The sequence below is a fragment of the Leopardus geoffroyi genome, chromosome A1, assembly GCF_018350155.1.
Source record: "Leopardus geoffroyi isolate Oge1 chromosome A1, O.geoffroyi_Oge1_pat1.0, whole genome shotgun sequence".
In the NCBI taxonomy this organism is placed as follows: Eukaryota; Metazoa; Chordata; class Mammalia; order Carnivora; family Felidae; genus Leopardus; species Leopardus geoffroyi.
Window position 1 is genome coordinate 139449511 of NC_059326.1, and position 18912 is coordinate 139468422.

General features: G+C 38.2%; 1 protein-coding gene across 4 annotated transcripts in view; it reads right to left on the reverse strand.

The window, feature by feature from the left end:
* Positions 1 to 276: 276 nt before the first annotated feature.
* ANKRD31 (ankyrin repeat domain 31) overlaps positions 277 to 18912 on the reverse strand; it is a 143771-nt gene continuing 125135 nt past the window's right edge. For all 4 annotated transcript variants that reach the window (XM_045495705.1, XM_045495679.1, XM_045495686.1 and 1 more), the window contains 3 exons: positions 14022 to 14162; positions 7683 to 7785; positions 277 to 641 (listed from right to left, as the gene is read on the reverse strand). In XM_045495705.1, the coding sequence (XP_045351661.1) occupies positions 496 to 641; positions 7683 to 7785; positions 14022 to 14162 (390 nt within the window). In that variant the 3' untranslated portion in view covers positions 277 to 495. The remainder of the gene's footprint in view (positions 642 to 7682; positions 7786 to 14021; positions 14163 to 18912) is intronic.

Genomic DNA, 18912 nt, shown 5'->3' on the forward strand with positions numbered 1-18912 from the left:
TATGCTAAATTTTATGAAATTTAAAATAAACCTCTTTCATAATTTTATATTTTGGTCACAAGATAAGTTCCAAAGTAAATGGGGGAAGGTACCAGGACATTAAGTTCTTGTTTTAAGTAGATACACTTTAGCCTGGCCTTTTCAGGACCATTTTATCAATCTTTTTTCAATCCTTACTTCCCTTTAGTTAACTGTTATTTATACAAAGGTGGAAGTATTGACTGAAAGATGAGTTTTACATTTATGTTAATAAAAAGAAAGCCAGAGATTCAATGTGGTTTAATTCAAAAACGCCTTTATTACAATGGCAAAAAAGTATTTTATCTAACTACAATAGTTTGAGTTCTATTTTTTCTTACAATAGTAAACACACATCTTAAGTAGCAACTCATAAAGTGTGTATTAAAATAGGCCCTCCGGTTCATATAAGATAAAATATGAATATGGCTTAATAATATGAACAAATACCTATTAAATTATTAAGAAAACAAGGTTTTAGAATGTTAGCTCTTCACATTCCACATAGAACTTCCAATGTTGATCCATTATATGGCATGGGAGAAATTCTTGATCGCTGATTAATAGAACTTCTTTTATTTGTAGATAATGTGGGATGCTTTGCATTGACTCTCTGGAAGTTCCTATTTAAAGAAGAACCAACAAATTAAACCCTATTTTTAAAAAAATAATATTTAAATTTGCTTATTACAAATCTTAGACCCTAGTCAAGTCTACTGAGCACAAAATGAGATTTCTGACCAAGTCATGATTCACTCACTCCATTTTCCATACCCAAGATAAAGCTATAAATCAGCATTGACTTATCTTGGGAAAAAGAAGCCTGTCTGCAGTATAAAACACCAAGGCAAGAAAAGGATGACTGCAGCTTCTGAAGGTGGTTATATAAACCCCTCTGTGCCATAATTTCCAGTAAATTGAGAATGAAACAGTAGTGAGGACTAAATGGGATAATGCATGTCAAATGATTGGCTACTGAGTGGCATATAGCAAATACTCAATAAATATAAGCTGCTATTATTATCGTTATTTCTTACTGAAAATAGTATTAGGCTGGAAGACAGATAATCAGTTTTCTAGGTCACACAAACTTGTGTTGTCTCATGCAAGTTTTATGGCTTCTCTGGCCCAGTACAACTCGGAAGATAGCCACAGTGTGAACATTTGGCTCTTCTCATTCCTCCTCGTCCCCAAAAAAAGACCGCACAGCTAACTAATGAACCATTCTACTCATGCAAGTAGGAAGAAACCCATTTTCCTCAAGCGAGATCACCAAATATTAGATATTCTGCACAAGTCTCCTTAAACTGAATTGCTAGCTTCATCACTAGGCAAAAGGACAGGCTCATGCACCTATTCATGTTATCTAGTGGCCTAAATTAGCACTTCAAAATGACAAGCTAATTAGTTAGGTTAAAAATAATTTTAACTTTTACTTTTCTTTCTCCTGTAACATTTAAAAAAATTCCCTTAATAGATCGTAAGTAAAAATAATCAGACTCATTATTTTAACTGATAGTTCACTCCTCAAACATCACTAACCTACGTACTCCTTTCATTCAACCCATGTTACCTCTCTGGTTCTCAGTTTCATCATCTGTAAAATAGGTCCAAGACTAGATGATATAGAAATTTCACTTCTTTGCTTACTCTAGTTATAAATGGAAATGAATATATATATATCATTTTCCCTTTGATTGGAATTATACTTCTTGTTCAGAAGTGTATATATATACATACACATTCTCATTCTGAACAAGAAGTATAATTCCAGTCAAAGGGAAAATGATTAGGAATTATTTTAATAGATTGTAAAAGTACATCTGCTATAGTTACACTGGGGAAAAAAGTCAATTACAGCTATTTAAATACAAAATTCAATACCTTTTTAAAATAAAAGGATTCTAAAGGCTAAACATGGTGGTAGAGTATTAGGTGATTTGATATTTAAAACTAAATTAATAGTATGAGATAGATTTATATTGATAAGATCAAAAGCCATCTGTGAAAACTATACTGGAATCAAGAAACAGACTTGGACATTATATTTTGAAGTTTAAATTATTTAAGCCCTTTCTTTATGGGAAAATTAATTTTATACGTGGTTTCTTAAGCTGAACTGGGTTTGAGACAGTTGACTTTATATGTAAAGTGTTCATGTTTTTTTCTGTGTTGTACAGACATCAGGTCTGGAGTTTTACTAATAAGAAACTCATCAAAGGCCTAAGGTATGTAAAACAATCTGGCAGAGGGCCTGGCACACGGCAGGTGCTCAACAGATAAATTAGTTTTCTTCTCTTTCCTCCCCTATCAGTGGATATATATCCTCCACTTTAAGAATTAGGTCAAAGTTAATCATGATACTAGGATGAATAAAATTATGATTAAAGTAATGAAAAACAATCAAGAATCATCAACAGGAGCTGAAATAAACACCTTCTGCTCTGTTATCAGGCACCCATCTTCCTTAGGTGTTTAAGTTTGAAGAAGTTCTTAACCACATAAAACAGAAGCACCTGTGAATGTTTGTGCTCTCTCTGTTACACATACTTTTACAGAGCAATGAAGCACAGTAATAGCACTGGAATGAACAAAACACTTTCTTTAAAGTAATTTATTTACAACATATTATCAGTAGGTCAAGGACAGTTTTTAGCAAAATCGAAAAAGAGTCTATTTTTTTTTCTGAAAAAGCATGTTCTATTTTCAAATGAAGAAATGATGAAAGAAAATGATATAATTAATATGCATTAAATGATGGCTTGGGAAAAGAAAGACTTCAGGAGATACTCTTTTTTTCTTAGATGAATACATTTGACATAATTTTCTTTGAGTGTTTTACTACTGTGCTGACAGGGGACATATATATAAGATTGGCTTTCTGAGTAAATAATGAATTGTGATCTACATTAACAGATTTTTTTTAAGTACTGTAAAAAAGATTGATATGTCTGTACACAGTGATCACAAATTATGCAGAAGTTTGGGAATGTTCATTTTTTCCTTCCAATTTATTCTGAAATATCAGTGAAGATTTCCTCAATAACACAGAAGAGAAACTACAGCCAAGTAGGCAGAGGCTTAGGAGGAAGTTGTGAAATTTCAAGGGAAAATGCACCATAGATTCACTCCATTTTATAGCTTCTAAGGACTTTAATGATATATATATATATATCAGGATTTCACCAACAGAATTTCATTTTTTAAGGCTTGTGTTTGTATGATTAAAATCTTTAAAAAAATTTTTTTTTTTACATTTATTTATTTTTGAGAGACAGAGCCAGGCAAAGTGAGAGTGGGGGAGGGGCAGAGAGAGAGGGAGACACAGGATCTGAAGCAGGCTCCAGGCTCTGAGCTGTCAGCACAGAGCCCGACACGGGCTTGAACTCACGGAGGGCGAGATCATGACCTGAGCCAAAGTCGGACACTCAACCGACTGAGCCACCCAGGTGCCCCTGATTAAAATCTTTAATTACAAATAGCATATACCTTCAAATCTGTTAATGTACCACATTCTAGCACTCTGGAGTCCACCAACACATTCACCTGAGTTACCAACTTGACTAGTTTTTGTGCGGGACTAAGAATAAAGCTCTTCCATCATCTCTGATTCATTGGATAAAGTCTCAAAACAGCAAGATTAAAAACTTTTATCACTAATCTTCGTGACTCAGGATTTTTTTTTTTTTTTTGAGAGAAAGAGAGAGGGATTGAGTATGCGTGTGCCCAAGTGGGAGTGGGAGAGGGACAGAGAGACTGGGAGAGAGAGAATCCTGACACTGGACTTGATCTTATGACTGAAATCATGACCTGAGCTGAAATCAAGAGTCAGATGCTTAATCAAATGAGCCACCCAGGAGCCCCTAGGATATTCTTGATACCATGATTCCAAATGATATGAAGAAATAAATTAGTTATTGAGTTTGCTATTTGTCCCATGAAATGCTGACATCATCTGATTAAAGAGGTTTAGGAAATGTTACCAAAACTAAACAGATTTATTATTTATCATGAAGAGGGGGAAGTAGAAGGATATAGCTCTCTTTTAAGTATCTGGTTGAAAAAATGTGAAGGGCCATTAGTCTTCTATCTCACAGTCAGATGTCAAAAATTCAGATAAAGGAGATAATATTACCTAACCGAAATCCTATTTACAATCTGTTGAATTCTTCACAACAAATTCCATTAAGCCTGTGAGATCTAGGCATGTCTACTTATTAGGACAGTCAATCACAAGTAAATTCAGTTTTAAGTTAGCAGTCCTTTGGATCATATTCATGCATCCATTAATTCATTATTATTTGATGAACATTATTCAATGAACATTTACTGGCAAGCTATTGTGCTAGTCTTTGGGGAATATAATAAGGAGCAAAAGCCCAGAAAAGTCTCTCTGAACTCAAAGATCTCAGTCCATCAGGGGCTTAAGATTAGGTAGCCAGCAATTATTTATAATATAGAGTGCTGGGTCACCTGGGTGGCTCAGTCAGTTGGGCGTCCGACTTTGGCTCAGGTCACGATCTCATGGTTTGTGAGTTCAAGCCCCACGTCAGGCTCTGTGTTGACAGCTCAGGGCCTGGAGCCTGCTTTGGATTCTGTGTCTCCCTCTCTCTCTGCCCCTCCCCTGCTCACGCTCTGTCTCTCTCTTTCTCTCTCCATAATGAATAAATGTTAAAAAAAAATTATAGTGTTATGCATAAAATTTGACCATCTATTTGCACAACAGTATGTAAGAATCTATATAGTTCTTATAGAGAACAAACTGATGGTTACCAGAGGGCAGATGGGTGGAGGGATGTGTTAAAAGGTGGCAGGGATTAAGGAGGGTACTTGTGATGAGCACCAGGTGTTGTATGGAAGTGTTGAATCACTATGTTGTACACTTGAAACTAATACTACACTGTATGTCAACTAATTGGAATTTAAATAAAAACTTTAAAAAAAGTAAATGAAATTGGAGAGTTTCTCTTTTTTTTACCTTGTCCAAATTTCATTTTTTCCAACACCTATTTGCTTGGTTCCTATACTAGGTCATCTAAACAAGGCACATCTGCAAGTCAAAGGGAGTGCTACTAATAAATTTGCTGGATTAAGGACTGCCCTGGCCCAGCTGGGATGCATAATCACCCTAGGTCTGGGAAATGTAAATAGGTCTTCCTAATTTCCTTACTCCCAGAAAGCACTATTCTGAAGAGTGTGACCATTAAAAAGTGTAAGAGAACAGATTATGTTCATGATACGAAGCAGGCTGATGAAATCTGTAAGGCCTTGTTTTTCCTTCAAACTTTGTGTATCCTAGAATGTCAGATCCACAATTTCCATGACATTTTGATATGCAAAAGAGGGAAAAAGATTTTCTCTTCAATGGTTGGCTTGTAATAAGGTTATAGAGTTTACATTTTTCTAATCTGCCAGGTTGTTGGATATCTGTCAGGTACTACAAAACCAGGTACAGAAGAATCCTAAATTAAAGAGGTTCAAATAAAGTTCCAACAGCAGCCTACAGAATGCCAGCAGAGACCTGCAGCATCCTAGGCCCGGATGAAGGTAGCAAGAAGTTGGCTGGCATATCGGCACTCCATAGTTCTCAAATTAGCATTGACACTGTGTGAAATATCTAAAGGAAAGAAAATTCAGTATTTCTGTAAACAGTGTTTACGATTTAGAAATTTGTTTATATTGCAGGCAACAGAAGCAGCAGTTCAGAACCCATTTTTTATTTCATGCTCACTTAGCAGGGGAACCATGAGCCCTCTGAGGAAGGAGAGAAATGGCTAGGGTTGGAAATGCCTGCCTAGAGCTAAGAAACCTGAGGAGCAGATAACTTCTGTGAAATAGGAAATAGGGAAGATCCTGTATTTCTGCTCTGATTCTTGAGGTTAGAAACCAGGAGGATAAAGGGTTTGCTTGACTTTCCTGTGTGTGTGTGTGTGTGTGTGTGTGTGTGTGTGTGTGTGTGTGTGTGAGAGAGAGAGAGAGAGAGAGAGAGAGAGAGAGAGAGAGAAAGAGAGAGACAGAGAGAGAGAGACTGAGAGACAGAGACGCAATGTGAGCAAGCATGAGAATGGGTATGCTTTGGGATAGAGGTGAAGGGCTGAATATCAAGAGTTTTCAAATTATTACCTACATAAGAAATCAGACACTGCTAGTCATTCAAAGTCTATAGTCAGGCTACATAAGAATCACTTAAAAAAATTCAGGTTCCTGGACCCCACTCCAAGATTTGATTAGGTAGATCTGCAGTCAGAATTAGAAACCAAAGACCATGAATTATGACAATGACTTCTTTCAGTTTAAACCCTTTAACTTCTCCACAATTTCTGTTTTACCAGATCTATTCTCCCAGAATGATGAAAAGCACTCTTGAGGCTATCTTCAGAAAAATGGGGAAAATGCATCCTATTCTAAAGCCAGTTTTTGAGACAAAGAAGGACCCTAGGAGGTTACAGTGGATTAGGTATAAAATTAGGAAAGGAAAGTCCTTGGAATTATTAAGGTTTGTCGTAGGAAGGATGGCCCTGGGGAGACTCTGGTTAGGGGCTTAATGATAGTAATCCCTGTTTGGTTGTTGACTCTGGTTATCACAGAATTATCATCTTCTGTATTGTACTTCCATTTCTGCTTATACTGTCCCCAACTGGTCTGAGGCAGGGACACTGGGGGAAAAAGCAAAGGGTAACAGAGACTTAGTTATATTCGTTTTATAGAAATGTGTGCGGCCTCTTCCCAGATCATTTCAAAATCTGCTGCTTAATGATGAAGACGACATTCTCTTCAGCTTTCTTGGGTTAAAGTTGATTCCACCAGATAAAGCACATTAGTTTACACTAACAAGCAAAGATTTATTTTAGTACTTGATTTTAGAAAACTAACCAAATCATGCCTGCAGGAAGGAAAAAAGTACCATTTTTCCTTTTATATGACACTTAAAAATCTACCCAAAGTAAGTATAATATAGATTTAGAAAATGGAATTGTGAGAAAAGGTGTCATTTAAAAAATTCTCCTAGAATCAACTATGCTTAAAAATGGAGTGCTATAAACAAACCAACAGAAAATAAGTGTTGGTGAGGATGTGGGGAAATTGGAACCCCCCTGTATGTTGCTTGTGGGCATGTAAATGACTCAGTTGCTGTGGAAAACGGTTTGGCTGTTCCTCAAAAACTTTAACATATAATTACCATATGATGCAGCAATTCCACTCCTAGGTATACATCCAAAAGAACTAAAACCAGGTTAAAATGTATGTATAGACATGCTCACAGCAGCACTACTTCCAAAAAAGGGAAACTGAATGTCCTTCAGGGCAAGATCCTTAAAAGCATTATGCTAAATGAAAGATGTCAGACACAAAAAGTTATATATTATATGATTCCATTTATATGATACATTCAGAACAGGCAAATTCATACAGACAGAAAGTAGACCGAGGGGAGCAATTGTTGAATGGGTGTGGAGTTTCTTTTTGGGTAATGAAAGTTGTTTTGGAACTACACAGAGGTGGTGGTTGCTCACCACTGTGAGTGTACTAAATGCCACTGAATTGTTCACTGTAGAATGGTTATTTGAATGTTACATGAATGAAAATACAAAACAAGGAGTGCTTTCTCAGTAGCTTTGGGCACTTTCCTCACAACTAAGAAATGGGTGTTGGTCTGCACGTACCTGGAAGACAAGGTTGATGTTGCTGAGGCGCCATGTTTGGCTCTGAGGGTACGGGTATTTCCTCAGAAACGTACTTTACAAGCTCTTTCCCCAGATATGTTACCTATACACAAGTAAGCACAGAATCAAAAATTCTACATTTCAAAAGAAGCAAATACATGTCTCTCTTGCAAATTGTAACTTTGGTAAAGTATTGACTGTTGTCTATCACAGACTGGCAAACCATAGTCCATGGACAAATCTGGCCTGCCCCCTTTGTTTCTAAGTAAAGTTTTATTAGAACACAAAGATACCCATTCATTTACTTACTATCAATGGATGCTTTTATGCTACACCATCATTGAATATTGGTGACAAAGACCATACGCCCATGAAGCCTGAAATCTTTATTATTTGGCCCTTTAGAGAAGAAATTTGTTACCCCTGCTTTTTATCATTAATTCTCTTTCCATTCACTTAGTAAACAATAATTAAACCAGCATAGGCTACTTTATAGTGTTAAAGAAGTAGCGTTGTACTAATAAAATTAAACCACAAAAGTTAATAGTACTTTTCAAGAAATAAGACATTTAACTGTTCAGATTAATATCATTTCAGGACTATGCATCCAATTTTTTTGGGTTTTTCTGGTTTGTTTGTGAACTTAGCTATTGTTTATCAGCCTTGAAGGTCAGACCTTAGAGATCCCTGCACACAAATGGGCTAGGCTGAGGCACACTGGCGAACATTTGCCACAGGGTCCTTGGGTTCTCCACTCTTTGTTCCAGGGCAGCCTAATAATACGCCTCAGAAGCTAGGCTCACTGTGGCTAAACCATCCAGTCTCAACTCGAACATCCCTTCCTCCAGGATGCTTTCTTAGAACTTCTAGAAACTTAGGCAATAACCTTCCTCTAGACCCCCATAATTTCTGCGCTTATTTTTCTGTCAAGGAACTTATCTCATTTAAATGAAATTATGTGTTAAGAGGTCTGCTTCCATTAACATAAACTCCTTGAAGACAAGGTCTGTGTCATATTCATTTTTATACTCTTAGCACTTCACATACTGCCTGACAATCCTGGGGGGAAAACCTCTGCAGTCTGAGCTCTTAAGCAAGATTCTTACATTCTTTGAGCCTCTGTTTGTGCATTTGTAAAACAAGTACCTCCAAGCTTATCAGGCTGTTGTGAGGATTAGAATACATGAAAAGCATTTGGCATACTGTCGAGCATGTCCTGAGTGCTCAATAAAAGCTGTTATTTAACAGAATGGGGCAGACATGAGGAATCTGGAAGGTTTAGGCACCCTCTGGGCTCAATCCCATGACCAAACAAACTTGGTAATGGAAATGGAACAGATCTGTCTGACCCACTGTGCTAACCCATCCCCACCTGCCACAGGAGAGATGAGGCCTCTGAATGCCATCTGTCAGTTCTCCCAACAACTAACAATTAGAAACAACAGACTTTGTTCACGTTGTGCCCTGATAATATCCAAAATACCTTACAGGCCCATCAATACGCAGGCTCGGTATATTCTCACCTGTACTTCAGATTTAAAGCAGATTTTTATCAGTTAGTACTGGGTAATATAAAGTGGTAAAATTGTACCTTAGTAGCCTTAGAAGTCATGAGTCCGCATAGGTCTTAAACATAGCACTAGGGGTAATTCAGACATAGAACACAGCTTTAAGAAAATCCACGGAGTTAAAGATCTAGTTTCTTCAAGGTGGGGGTAATTTATTGAATGAGGATAATAATATATAGACCTCAAACTGAACAGGCACTAGTCACTCCTGGAAACTGTCCATTTCATAATAGTGTCTGTGCTTTAGTTGTCTAAAGCATAAGAGCCAACAGTCATCATATTTGCATATAACTCAAACTCTGAATCCTAAACTAAATCTTGAATCCAAATCTAGCTCGTATGCCTGCTCTGATAGAGGCATGTAGGATGAGCTGTTGGTGAGGTTTTTAGGGTGTTGGACTACATAGCTGCCAGCAATCTTGACAACTTTACCACTCAAAACCCATTGTGATGAGGGGCAGCTGATGGGATGCCACCTCCCCCCAGAGGAGAACAGTAATAAAGCCGGAGTTAGGGTAAGATGCGTTCTGTGAGGGTTATCTGCAGGTTGTGGTGGTCCTGCTTTTCTAAAATGTATAACTACAGGAGTGCTTCATCCGAAGGTCACTGGTGCTTTCCTTGAAGCTCTTAGGTAGAAGGTCCATTATTCTTCAGAAATTAGTTCATTGTGATTTCCTAATATTATACTTGGGAAAGAAATGGTGTGCATTTGTGTGTGTGTGTGTGTGTGTGTGTGTGAGGCAGATGCATGATTCAGTTAGCCACTATTCTGGAAATGTAGTTAATCAGCCAAGTGAAATTATTAATTAACTTTATTTTGGTATGGTCTCTGAAGAAATAAAGTACGGTCTCAATTGTCATTAAATGCAGTAACAAATGTTTCTCTATACCTTATGTTCTAACGCATCAAGAGAAAATATAAAACATAACCTGCCTTTGAACATTAAAGAGGTGTCCAAGAATTTACTTCCCTGCTCGGGCTCTATTTTATTTGAAAGTATCAGTCCATTTTTCGTATGTCTTCAGGAAAACCATTTGTTGGTACTGACTAATGGGAATCTGTTCATGGATGATCAAATGACTGTTTTACTTCCATTTCAAGTTTTATGAAGCAAGTCTAAACAAATTTACACTATCCCAAAAGGAAGAAAGAGGAAAGGAAAATTGTTTTTGTTGGAGGATGGGAGAGGGGGCAGAAAAGAGCAAAGAAACAGAAGAAAACTGTAGGTTTTTCTTTTAGGTTCACTGTAACACCAAGACATATTTGGCTAAAAAATTAAAATAATTCTCAAATATTTGAGAAGGGAGGATAAAAGTATAATAACTGCCACAAAAGACAGATCCTGGGGAAATATGATGGAAGTGAGGTTCACTTTCACACCTCCCCCCCTCTTCCCAATCCCCATCCTAGAGCCTTCTCCACTTCCTTCTCCACTTCCCCCACGCAGTCTATGTAGCTCCAGGCAAGAGAAGGGCAGTAGGCCTTCCATATTATTTACAGTCTTCAGGATTCACACCTCTTGGATATTTGTATTTTGAAAGGGCCCACGTCTCCAGAGTAGAAGCAGGACTCACAGAAGTTTAAGTTAATTAAGATACTTTGGGAATGATTAATTGACTCAGTGAGGCTGGCTGGCTGTCCAGATCAACAATTCCCATCACTTTCTATACTCCTACCTCAACCTTTCCCTACCTTGATATTCCTAATCATGGTGGTGGGAGGAATTATTTTAGAAAGTGTGTAGGGTGAGGGGTAACCACAGAGAAAAGTTAATACTAGATCCAAAACAGTGAATTTATAAGGGTCGAAACTCAGAGAGTGAGTCATTTGGATGGAAAGTATGTTTGCCCAAGAGAGCGGTCACTGCTCCTTCAGTCACTGCCCAAAATGGCAGTGTATTCTTCATCTGTAAAGATCCAGTCCTGAGCATTCACAAAATGAATGGTCACTGCCATTCTTACAATTTCCTACCACAACTGTATCACAGAAAGGCATTTTTTTCTGCTAGAAGTGAGCAATTTTTGCTGCACAAGAATGAGGCTTTGCATAAATCCACAAAGACAGCTAGGTAACACTGTGTGCTCTTTTCAGTTCACAGCAACTGGTTTCCAATGAAAGGAATGTGGGCTCCCTTGTGTTGTAAATGTAGAAAATAATGTCCTTCTGTCCTTACTTGTTGTAAATGTGGAAAATAATATACAGGGAACCAAAAGACCAGATTCTAATCCTAGTTCTGGCACTTACTGGCCTTGGGGGTAATCAACTCACTTAATCTCCTACAACTCCGGTTTTACATCCATAGATAGAGAAAATAGTTAATTTTCTTGCTTCATGGGGTTGTTGTGAAAGAATAGATGTAAAAGCCTTTATAAATCACACATAACTATCCAAGTCCTAGAATTTCCACATTGGAAGGGTCTTTAGAGACCATTTAGCACTACTACTTATTTCATACATAAGAAAAATGACGTTCAGAAAGGTTAAGTGACTTGATCCAGATCAGTGATTCTCACTCTAGGCTGCATATTACAATTACCTGGAAAGCTTTTTCAAATATTGCCACCTACTCTTCTGTCAAGACTATTAGATCAGAAGGTATGGGGCTGGGGTCCTCCAGGCATTAGCGGTTTTTAAAAGCTCCTCAAGTGATTCCAATGTGTAGGCAGGATCGAAAAACATTCTCAGATCATGTAACTTATCACGAGTGGAACCGGGAACCAGCCTGGTCTCCTGTCTCCCTCCCAGAGATCACTCTGCCATATCAGGATGATACCTAATAGTCAGGAGACTGCAGGAGTGAGAGGGATCAGTGATGCCCAGTGGGAGTAAGCATCAGAATTCCCTGTATAGCAGCCCAGCTGCTTGGGTAGGAAGTATGAGTCATCTCTGTGTCTAGTGGCTGTTGTCATTCTGTCTGAGGCAGGATAAGACCTAGTTTTCTGGCATTTCTTGCCTGACAAGCAACCACTCCGGGACCTATAGCCACACCAGCATTCTCAGAATGAGTCAGGAGAAATGTTCACATTGACCAATGTAGCCAAAACGCCCTGTCACTCAGAAGCAACTGTGAATTCAGGAGTTACTTCAAGATAAGAGGAGGCAAAGGTTTCTGTGTTAAGTTTTAAAAGAGGGTTTTAAACACTGCAAAAATTTTTACTGGGGTAGTGTTTCTCAGCTTGGGGTATTTATTAAAAGTACATGAGCACCCTGTGGTAATTTTTAAGACTATTTTTGAATATTAAAAAAAATCTAAGCCTACTTAGATAATCTGTACAAATATCTTATACCCAATAATTCTTCTAATTTTAGCACCCACATTCGCCTTTGACTTCACTATCACCTCGGTGTTAAACCATATGACTAACTGACATGTCCAATGAGAAAAGACCATAGGCAATGTGATATATAAATGAGGCTTAAGTACAGAGTGAGGGCCAAATGATGTCACAGCCAGCTATTCAAAAGCAGAAAATGCAGTAGTTCCAATAAAGAAAAAGAGTGGGAGAACTGAGTCATCACTGGGCACACTGTAGCAGAGGCATGTCGAGCTCAAAAAAACTGAACTACAGAAATCAGAACCATATTCAGGCTGTAAGCATAGACTATTTCAACAAAATGATAAAATCTATCACAAGTTTGAGAAACTTTTTAATGAAAAGGGATTTCCAAGGGTAAAATGTTAATTACTAACATGCAAATATGACTTATGAATCCACGGAAAGGACTGGGCAGGGTAAACTGAAAGCAGGTGGCCTGGTGACTCCAGGGATGGGAAATAAACAACTAGAAAAAACCTTTAAGAAAAAAACCCATAAAGACTATAAAGTAGAAAAAAATCCAAGATGTATTGATGTAAGTGAGGGAACTACAACACAATTTTGGAAGCACCTGCCACAAAGGTCTAGAACACTGGAAAGCAATTTAGGGATGCAGAAGGAGAGGAGAAACTAGGAGGGAGGGTGGGCAGAGCTAAGTGGAACAAAAAAGGAGAGAAGAAACTGGGCCTTTTATTACTAGTACACTGAGGCTTACTGTAATGGCTAGTGGAGGCTGAAGGCATCTGCAATTCTGTTTAACAGTAATGGTGGATGGCTGATGATTCACACTTTCCTGCGTGAATCATTCCAAGACTCTTCCCTGAAGTGTGACAATGGATATCTGGAGGTGGCTGATCTTGGTCATCAAAGGTGTCAGTCATTAATTGTCTTCAACTGGTGGTTAAACTGGGCTTAAAACTCAGAAGACAGAACTGAGGGGAAGATTACTAAGTCTGGGAAGTCAGAATGAAAACAAGTGTTTGTTTTGGGGGGTTTAGCAATTGATGGATAAGACTGAGTTCAAACAAAAGTGCAGCATAACCTCTGTGGGTCTAAGGCTGCGGCTCCTTCCTGTGGTCTTGGGGAAGATTTTCCTTCACTGCACCAGAATACTAACATATTAACTTAATTATCAATACGTCAGAGGTCCCAAATTTTCTCTAGGGAGTCACAAAGACCTGAAATCACCTGGGGGAATCCTAGGGGGGAATCAGGGCACTTGAATTTCTGAGACTAGGCGAGGAACAAGGATGGAGAGGCTCAGTCAGCTGTCCAAGTCTGCCCCTGGGGAATTCTGTTAAACAAGAGTTGCACGTAGCATATTGTATTAAGGATATATGAGGACATAAACAAGCTTGGAGAAGTTCAGATTTCTTAAAAATAATAGTTTTATCATAAAAAATGTACATTTCTATTTGAATATGAAGTTACAGATAAATTAAGAATGACCCACCTTACTCCAAGCATAATTCCAAGTCACATAACTGTCGTCTCCTAGAAGATCCTTGAGCCAGGTGACTGGATTTTGATAAATCTGACCATTTTCTACCTTAATTTTACCACTCAATAAAACACTGGCTTTGTGAGTAGTCTCCTGAAGTGAAAAATAAAAGAAAAATTAAGAAGGAAAGATACCTGAAATATGTGAACGTCTGCTTTTGGCCAGGATGAAGTAAGAGGAGGCAGATTTGTCCTAACACGAACAAAAAACAGACAACATATATAAAGCAATAGTTTGTTACATACCAAACAACATCAGGCAACAAAGTACAGTGATCCCTGAGAAGTGAGAAATTAATGAGGTGAGCCTTTCAAGTGTCCCAGCCATTGACTTGAGAGAATTTCCAAGTCATGGTGCAGGGAGAGGGGATCCAGGCAAAGCCTGTGGACTCCCTGAGGTGAACAGGCAGAGCAGAGTATAGGAAGGCAAAGTGCCCAGAGTCTGTAGGACAGAGTACTGAAGAACAGAGAAATACAGAGAGAGAGAGAGAACTCTGTAGATCTTCAGAGGGTCCTCTTTAAGTATTCAGCTGAGTAGTGATTAGAGGTAATGACACCTGGCATTCTGAAAGGGCAAAAATAGTGCCTGTTCCCAACAGAAAACCTCAAAACTGGTGGGGCACTGGTAGGGTACACAGAAGAAACTTACTTAAGTAGTGAGAAATAATTAGCCCTAGACTGAAAACATGCTCCAATCCTGCCTACCACATCTTAACAGCAAGACTTAAAAGGATCAAATTGTTTCCAAGGAACTTACCTGTATTTTGGAACAAATATATAAAATGTTTATAAGACTACAAAAATATCCAGCATCCAACAAGGTAGATTTCACAATGTGTGGGATTCAATAACAAATTAACAGGCCTGCAAATAAGTAGGAAAACGCAACCCATACAGAAGAGACAAAGCAATCAACTGAAAATGACCAAGACTGATAAGAATGTTATAATCAGCAGATAAAGACATTAAGTAGTTATTATAATCATATTCCACATGTTCAAAAGTTATGTGGAGGCAGGGAAAATATTTTTTAAAAGACTCAACTCAAAGTTCTAGAGATGCAATTACAATGTGTGAGATGAAGAGTACTAGATGGGAATAGCATGTCTAATAATAAATTAGACACTGCAAACAAAGATTGGAAAATTCAAAGATAAAGCAATAGGAGCTGCATAAAAATGAAACACCAAGAAAAGAGAACTTAAAAAATGAACAGATAATCAGTGAATTGTGGAATGATTTCAACCAATCTGTGTGTAATAAGAGGTTAAAAAAGGAGGGAAGGGAAGAAAAAACACTTGAAGAAATACATTGGCTGAAATTCTTCCACATCTGAGATTCAAATTTGGAACCCAGAGACTCAAGAAATCCAATAAACCCTAAGTATAAGAAACATGAAAAAAATTATGCTAATGCATCTCATAATCAAAACTGTTTAAATCCAGAGATGAAGAGAAAGTCACTAAAAGCAGCCAGAAGGAGCAAAAAGACGCATTATGTACAGAGGGACAAAGTTAAGGACAACAGTGTATTACTTGTTGAAAACAATGCAATCAAGAACACAGTCAAGCAACATCTTTAAAGTACTCAAATAAAAAAACCATTCCAACCTAGAAATCTGTATCTAGCAAAAATATCTTTCAAAAATGAAGGTAAAATAAACTTTTTCACACATGCAAAAGTCAAAAGGATTCATTATCAGTAGAAGACCTTCAATACAAGAAATGTTAAAGGTAGTCCTCCAAGAGAAGAAAATGATAGCAAATGGAAATCAGGATCTACACAAAGAAAAGAAAAACAGTAACAGTAATTACATAAGAAAGATATTTTTGTTTTTATTTAAATTTCAAGATAATTAGCTGCTTAAACAAAAATAATGATGCAGTATGGAATTTATAACATTGGGCAAAATATATAACACAAAGGTCAGGAGTAGAAAAATGGAAGCATACTACTTTGCAGTTCTTATAGTATACATAAAGTGGTAAAATATCACTTAAAGGCAGACTGGGGGAAGTTAAAAATATGTACTATAAACTCTAAAGCCACAACTGAGTAAAAAGAGTTGTAGCTAATAAACTAACAAAGGAGATAGAACACACAAAAAAAAAAAAAATGAAAAAGGGAACAAAGAAGAGATGAGAGAAATAGAAAACAGATGTCATGTGATAAATTTAAACCTAACTATATCAGAAGTCTCACCAAATATAAATATTCTAGAATCAACTTCTGGCATGACAATGTGAGGATCCACTCCCAGGTGAAAAAGCATTTAAAAATCGTTTAAATCTCTGAAAATGGTCATAAAGGCAAGCAGCAAATAGACATCTATTCAGCTAAATCTATGACAATTAGGTTAAAAAAAGGGGGGGGGGGAGTCTGTGGTATGTGAACCAAGATTGCTTCCTTCTTCCCTTCCCAGTTCAGTGAGGTGCAGATTCTACTCCAGAATGTGTAGCCACAAACACAGGGCTCCCTCTCCCTACAGCCCCTAGTCAGAGGGCCACCTTCTTGTCAAGGGCAGGATATCAACATTTCTCATCCTGCCGTCAGCTATTTGTTGCTAAGGTTAAGTTGAAGGTAAGTGCAGCCAAGAGGCTGGATGCCTGGGTGGCTCAGTCGGTTCAGCATCTGACTTTGGCTCAGGTTATGATCTCATGGTTTGTGAGTTCAAGCCCGCATCGGGATCTGTGCTGACATCTCAGAGCCTGGGGCCTGCTTCCAATTCTGTGTCTCACTCTCTCTCTGCGTCTTCCCCACTTGCACTCTATCCCTCTTTCTCAAAAATAAACGTTAAAAACTTTTTTAAAGAAAAACAAAAATAAAAGAGGCAGGGGATCCCTTCTGCATAGCCTGCAATGGCAAGGTAAGGGCTCCACCTTTGGCATGGTGTCACTATGACTACTGGGACCCTGATTACCCTTGCCTGGCTTAAAAGGTGGTGGTTTCACATCAGGAGAGAGAAGCTGTAAAGGCACGAGGCTACTGTGCCTGCCTCAGCTAAATGCTCAACTACTAAAGCCCGGTGCCGTTCAAAGAAAAGTTGCTGTGTTCTCACTCAGCTCCTGAGCTAAGGTACAGAGATTTTGCCTGGGAAAAGAAGCAAGCCTTAAAACAGATGGTTCCTAATCTCCTCCAAAGGAAATGACTTCATTTGCAACAGAACATAGAAGTTCAAGCTTAAAGGCACTTTAAAGGCAGTACAGGTTGTGGTAAAAGGCAATTGAAAGTAAATTGGTGGATTCATTGGAGACACAGGCTAAGCTGCATGCTGGCTAGTTTTCAGGAGAAAATTGGGAAAATAGATAGTAGGGCAGAGACTTCTTAAAGTCAGAATAAAACTCCAACACTGACCTCAAAAACTATCTCTTCAAAGGAGCACACATTTGATTGGATTAGTCTGTAGCAATTTATGCTTCAGGTCATTGTTGAAAACAATAGAACAATGAACCAGCACTAAGTGGAGCTTGACGGTTAGGTATGGTCAGGGAAAGAGACACAGAGAGACCTGCCAAGGCCTAAGTCCATGTGATATAATATCAAAAGTTTAACACTATAGTAGGTAAAAATAACCTCACTAAAACAATCTATCCAGTAACTAAATAAGCAGGCACATAATAATAACAAGCCTAAGAGAAGGTGGAAGCCAGTACGCAAATTTGCTATAATCCATGACCCATTTAAAAATATCTAAAATGTCCAGTTCCAACAAAAAATGATGACAGATATGGGAAAACAGGAAAGTAAGACACATACACCAAAATAAAGCAACAGAAAACATCTGTGAGAGTGACCGTATGTTGGATTTAACAAAGACTTCAAAACAGCTACTATAAAAATATTGAAAGAACTAAAGGAAACAATAATTAAACAGTAAAGGAAGGAATGATGACAATGTCATATCAAATAGAAAATATCAATAAAGAGACAGAATTTAAAAAAGAGAACCAAGTAGTAGGTATGCAATTGAAAAGTACAATAACTAAAATGAAAACTTTACTAGAGGGACTTCTAGTACTAGAAGGACAAAAGAAAGGAATAGAAAATATACTAGAAAAAATAATGGCTAAAAACTTCCCAAATTTATTGAAAAACATTAATCTGTACTTTTTGAAGGAGGCTCAGTGACTTCTAAGTAGGATAAACATGAAAAAGTTCAAAAACAGATACATGCTGAAAGTCAAAGACAATGAGAAAATAATGTACAAAAGAGAAAAATGACTCATTACTTACAAGGGGACCCCAAGAAGGTTAACAGCCAGCTTCTTACCAGAAACAAGGGAAGTCAGAAGCAGTGGAATAATATATTCAAAGTGTACAAAGAAAAAAAGTGTCAACCAAGCATTCTACATCCAGCAAAGCTATCTTTCAAAAATGAAGTTAAATAAAAACATTCCAGAGGAAGATGGCAGTGTAGGAGGACGCTTGGCTCACCGCGTCCTGCAGATCACTTAGATTCCACCTACACCTGCCTAAATAACCCAGAAAACCATCAGAAGACTAGCAGAACGGATTCTCCGGAGCCAAGCATAGATGAGAGGTCCACGGAAGAGGGTAGGAAGGGCGGAGAGGTGGTGTGCGCTACACGGACTGGCGGGAGAGAGCCGGGGCAGAGGAGCAGCCCACTGACAAAGGAGAGCTCGAATCTGGCTTGCAAAAGCGGAGGGGCCGGACAGAGTGTGTTCTGACAGCAAGCGGGACTTAACATCTGGAAGGTTATAAGCTAACAGCTCTGCTCGGAGAACGGGAGGGCTGGAGGACAACGGGAGGGAGAGTTGTTGAGCCCCGGATAACAGAGCACAGCTTGGAGGGGAACAAAGGTGCTAGCCAGCGCCATCTCCCTC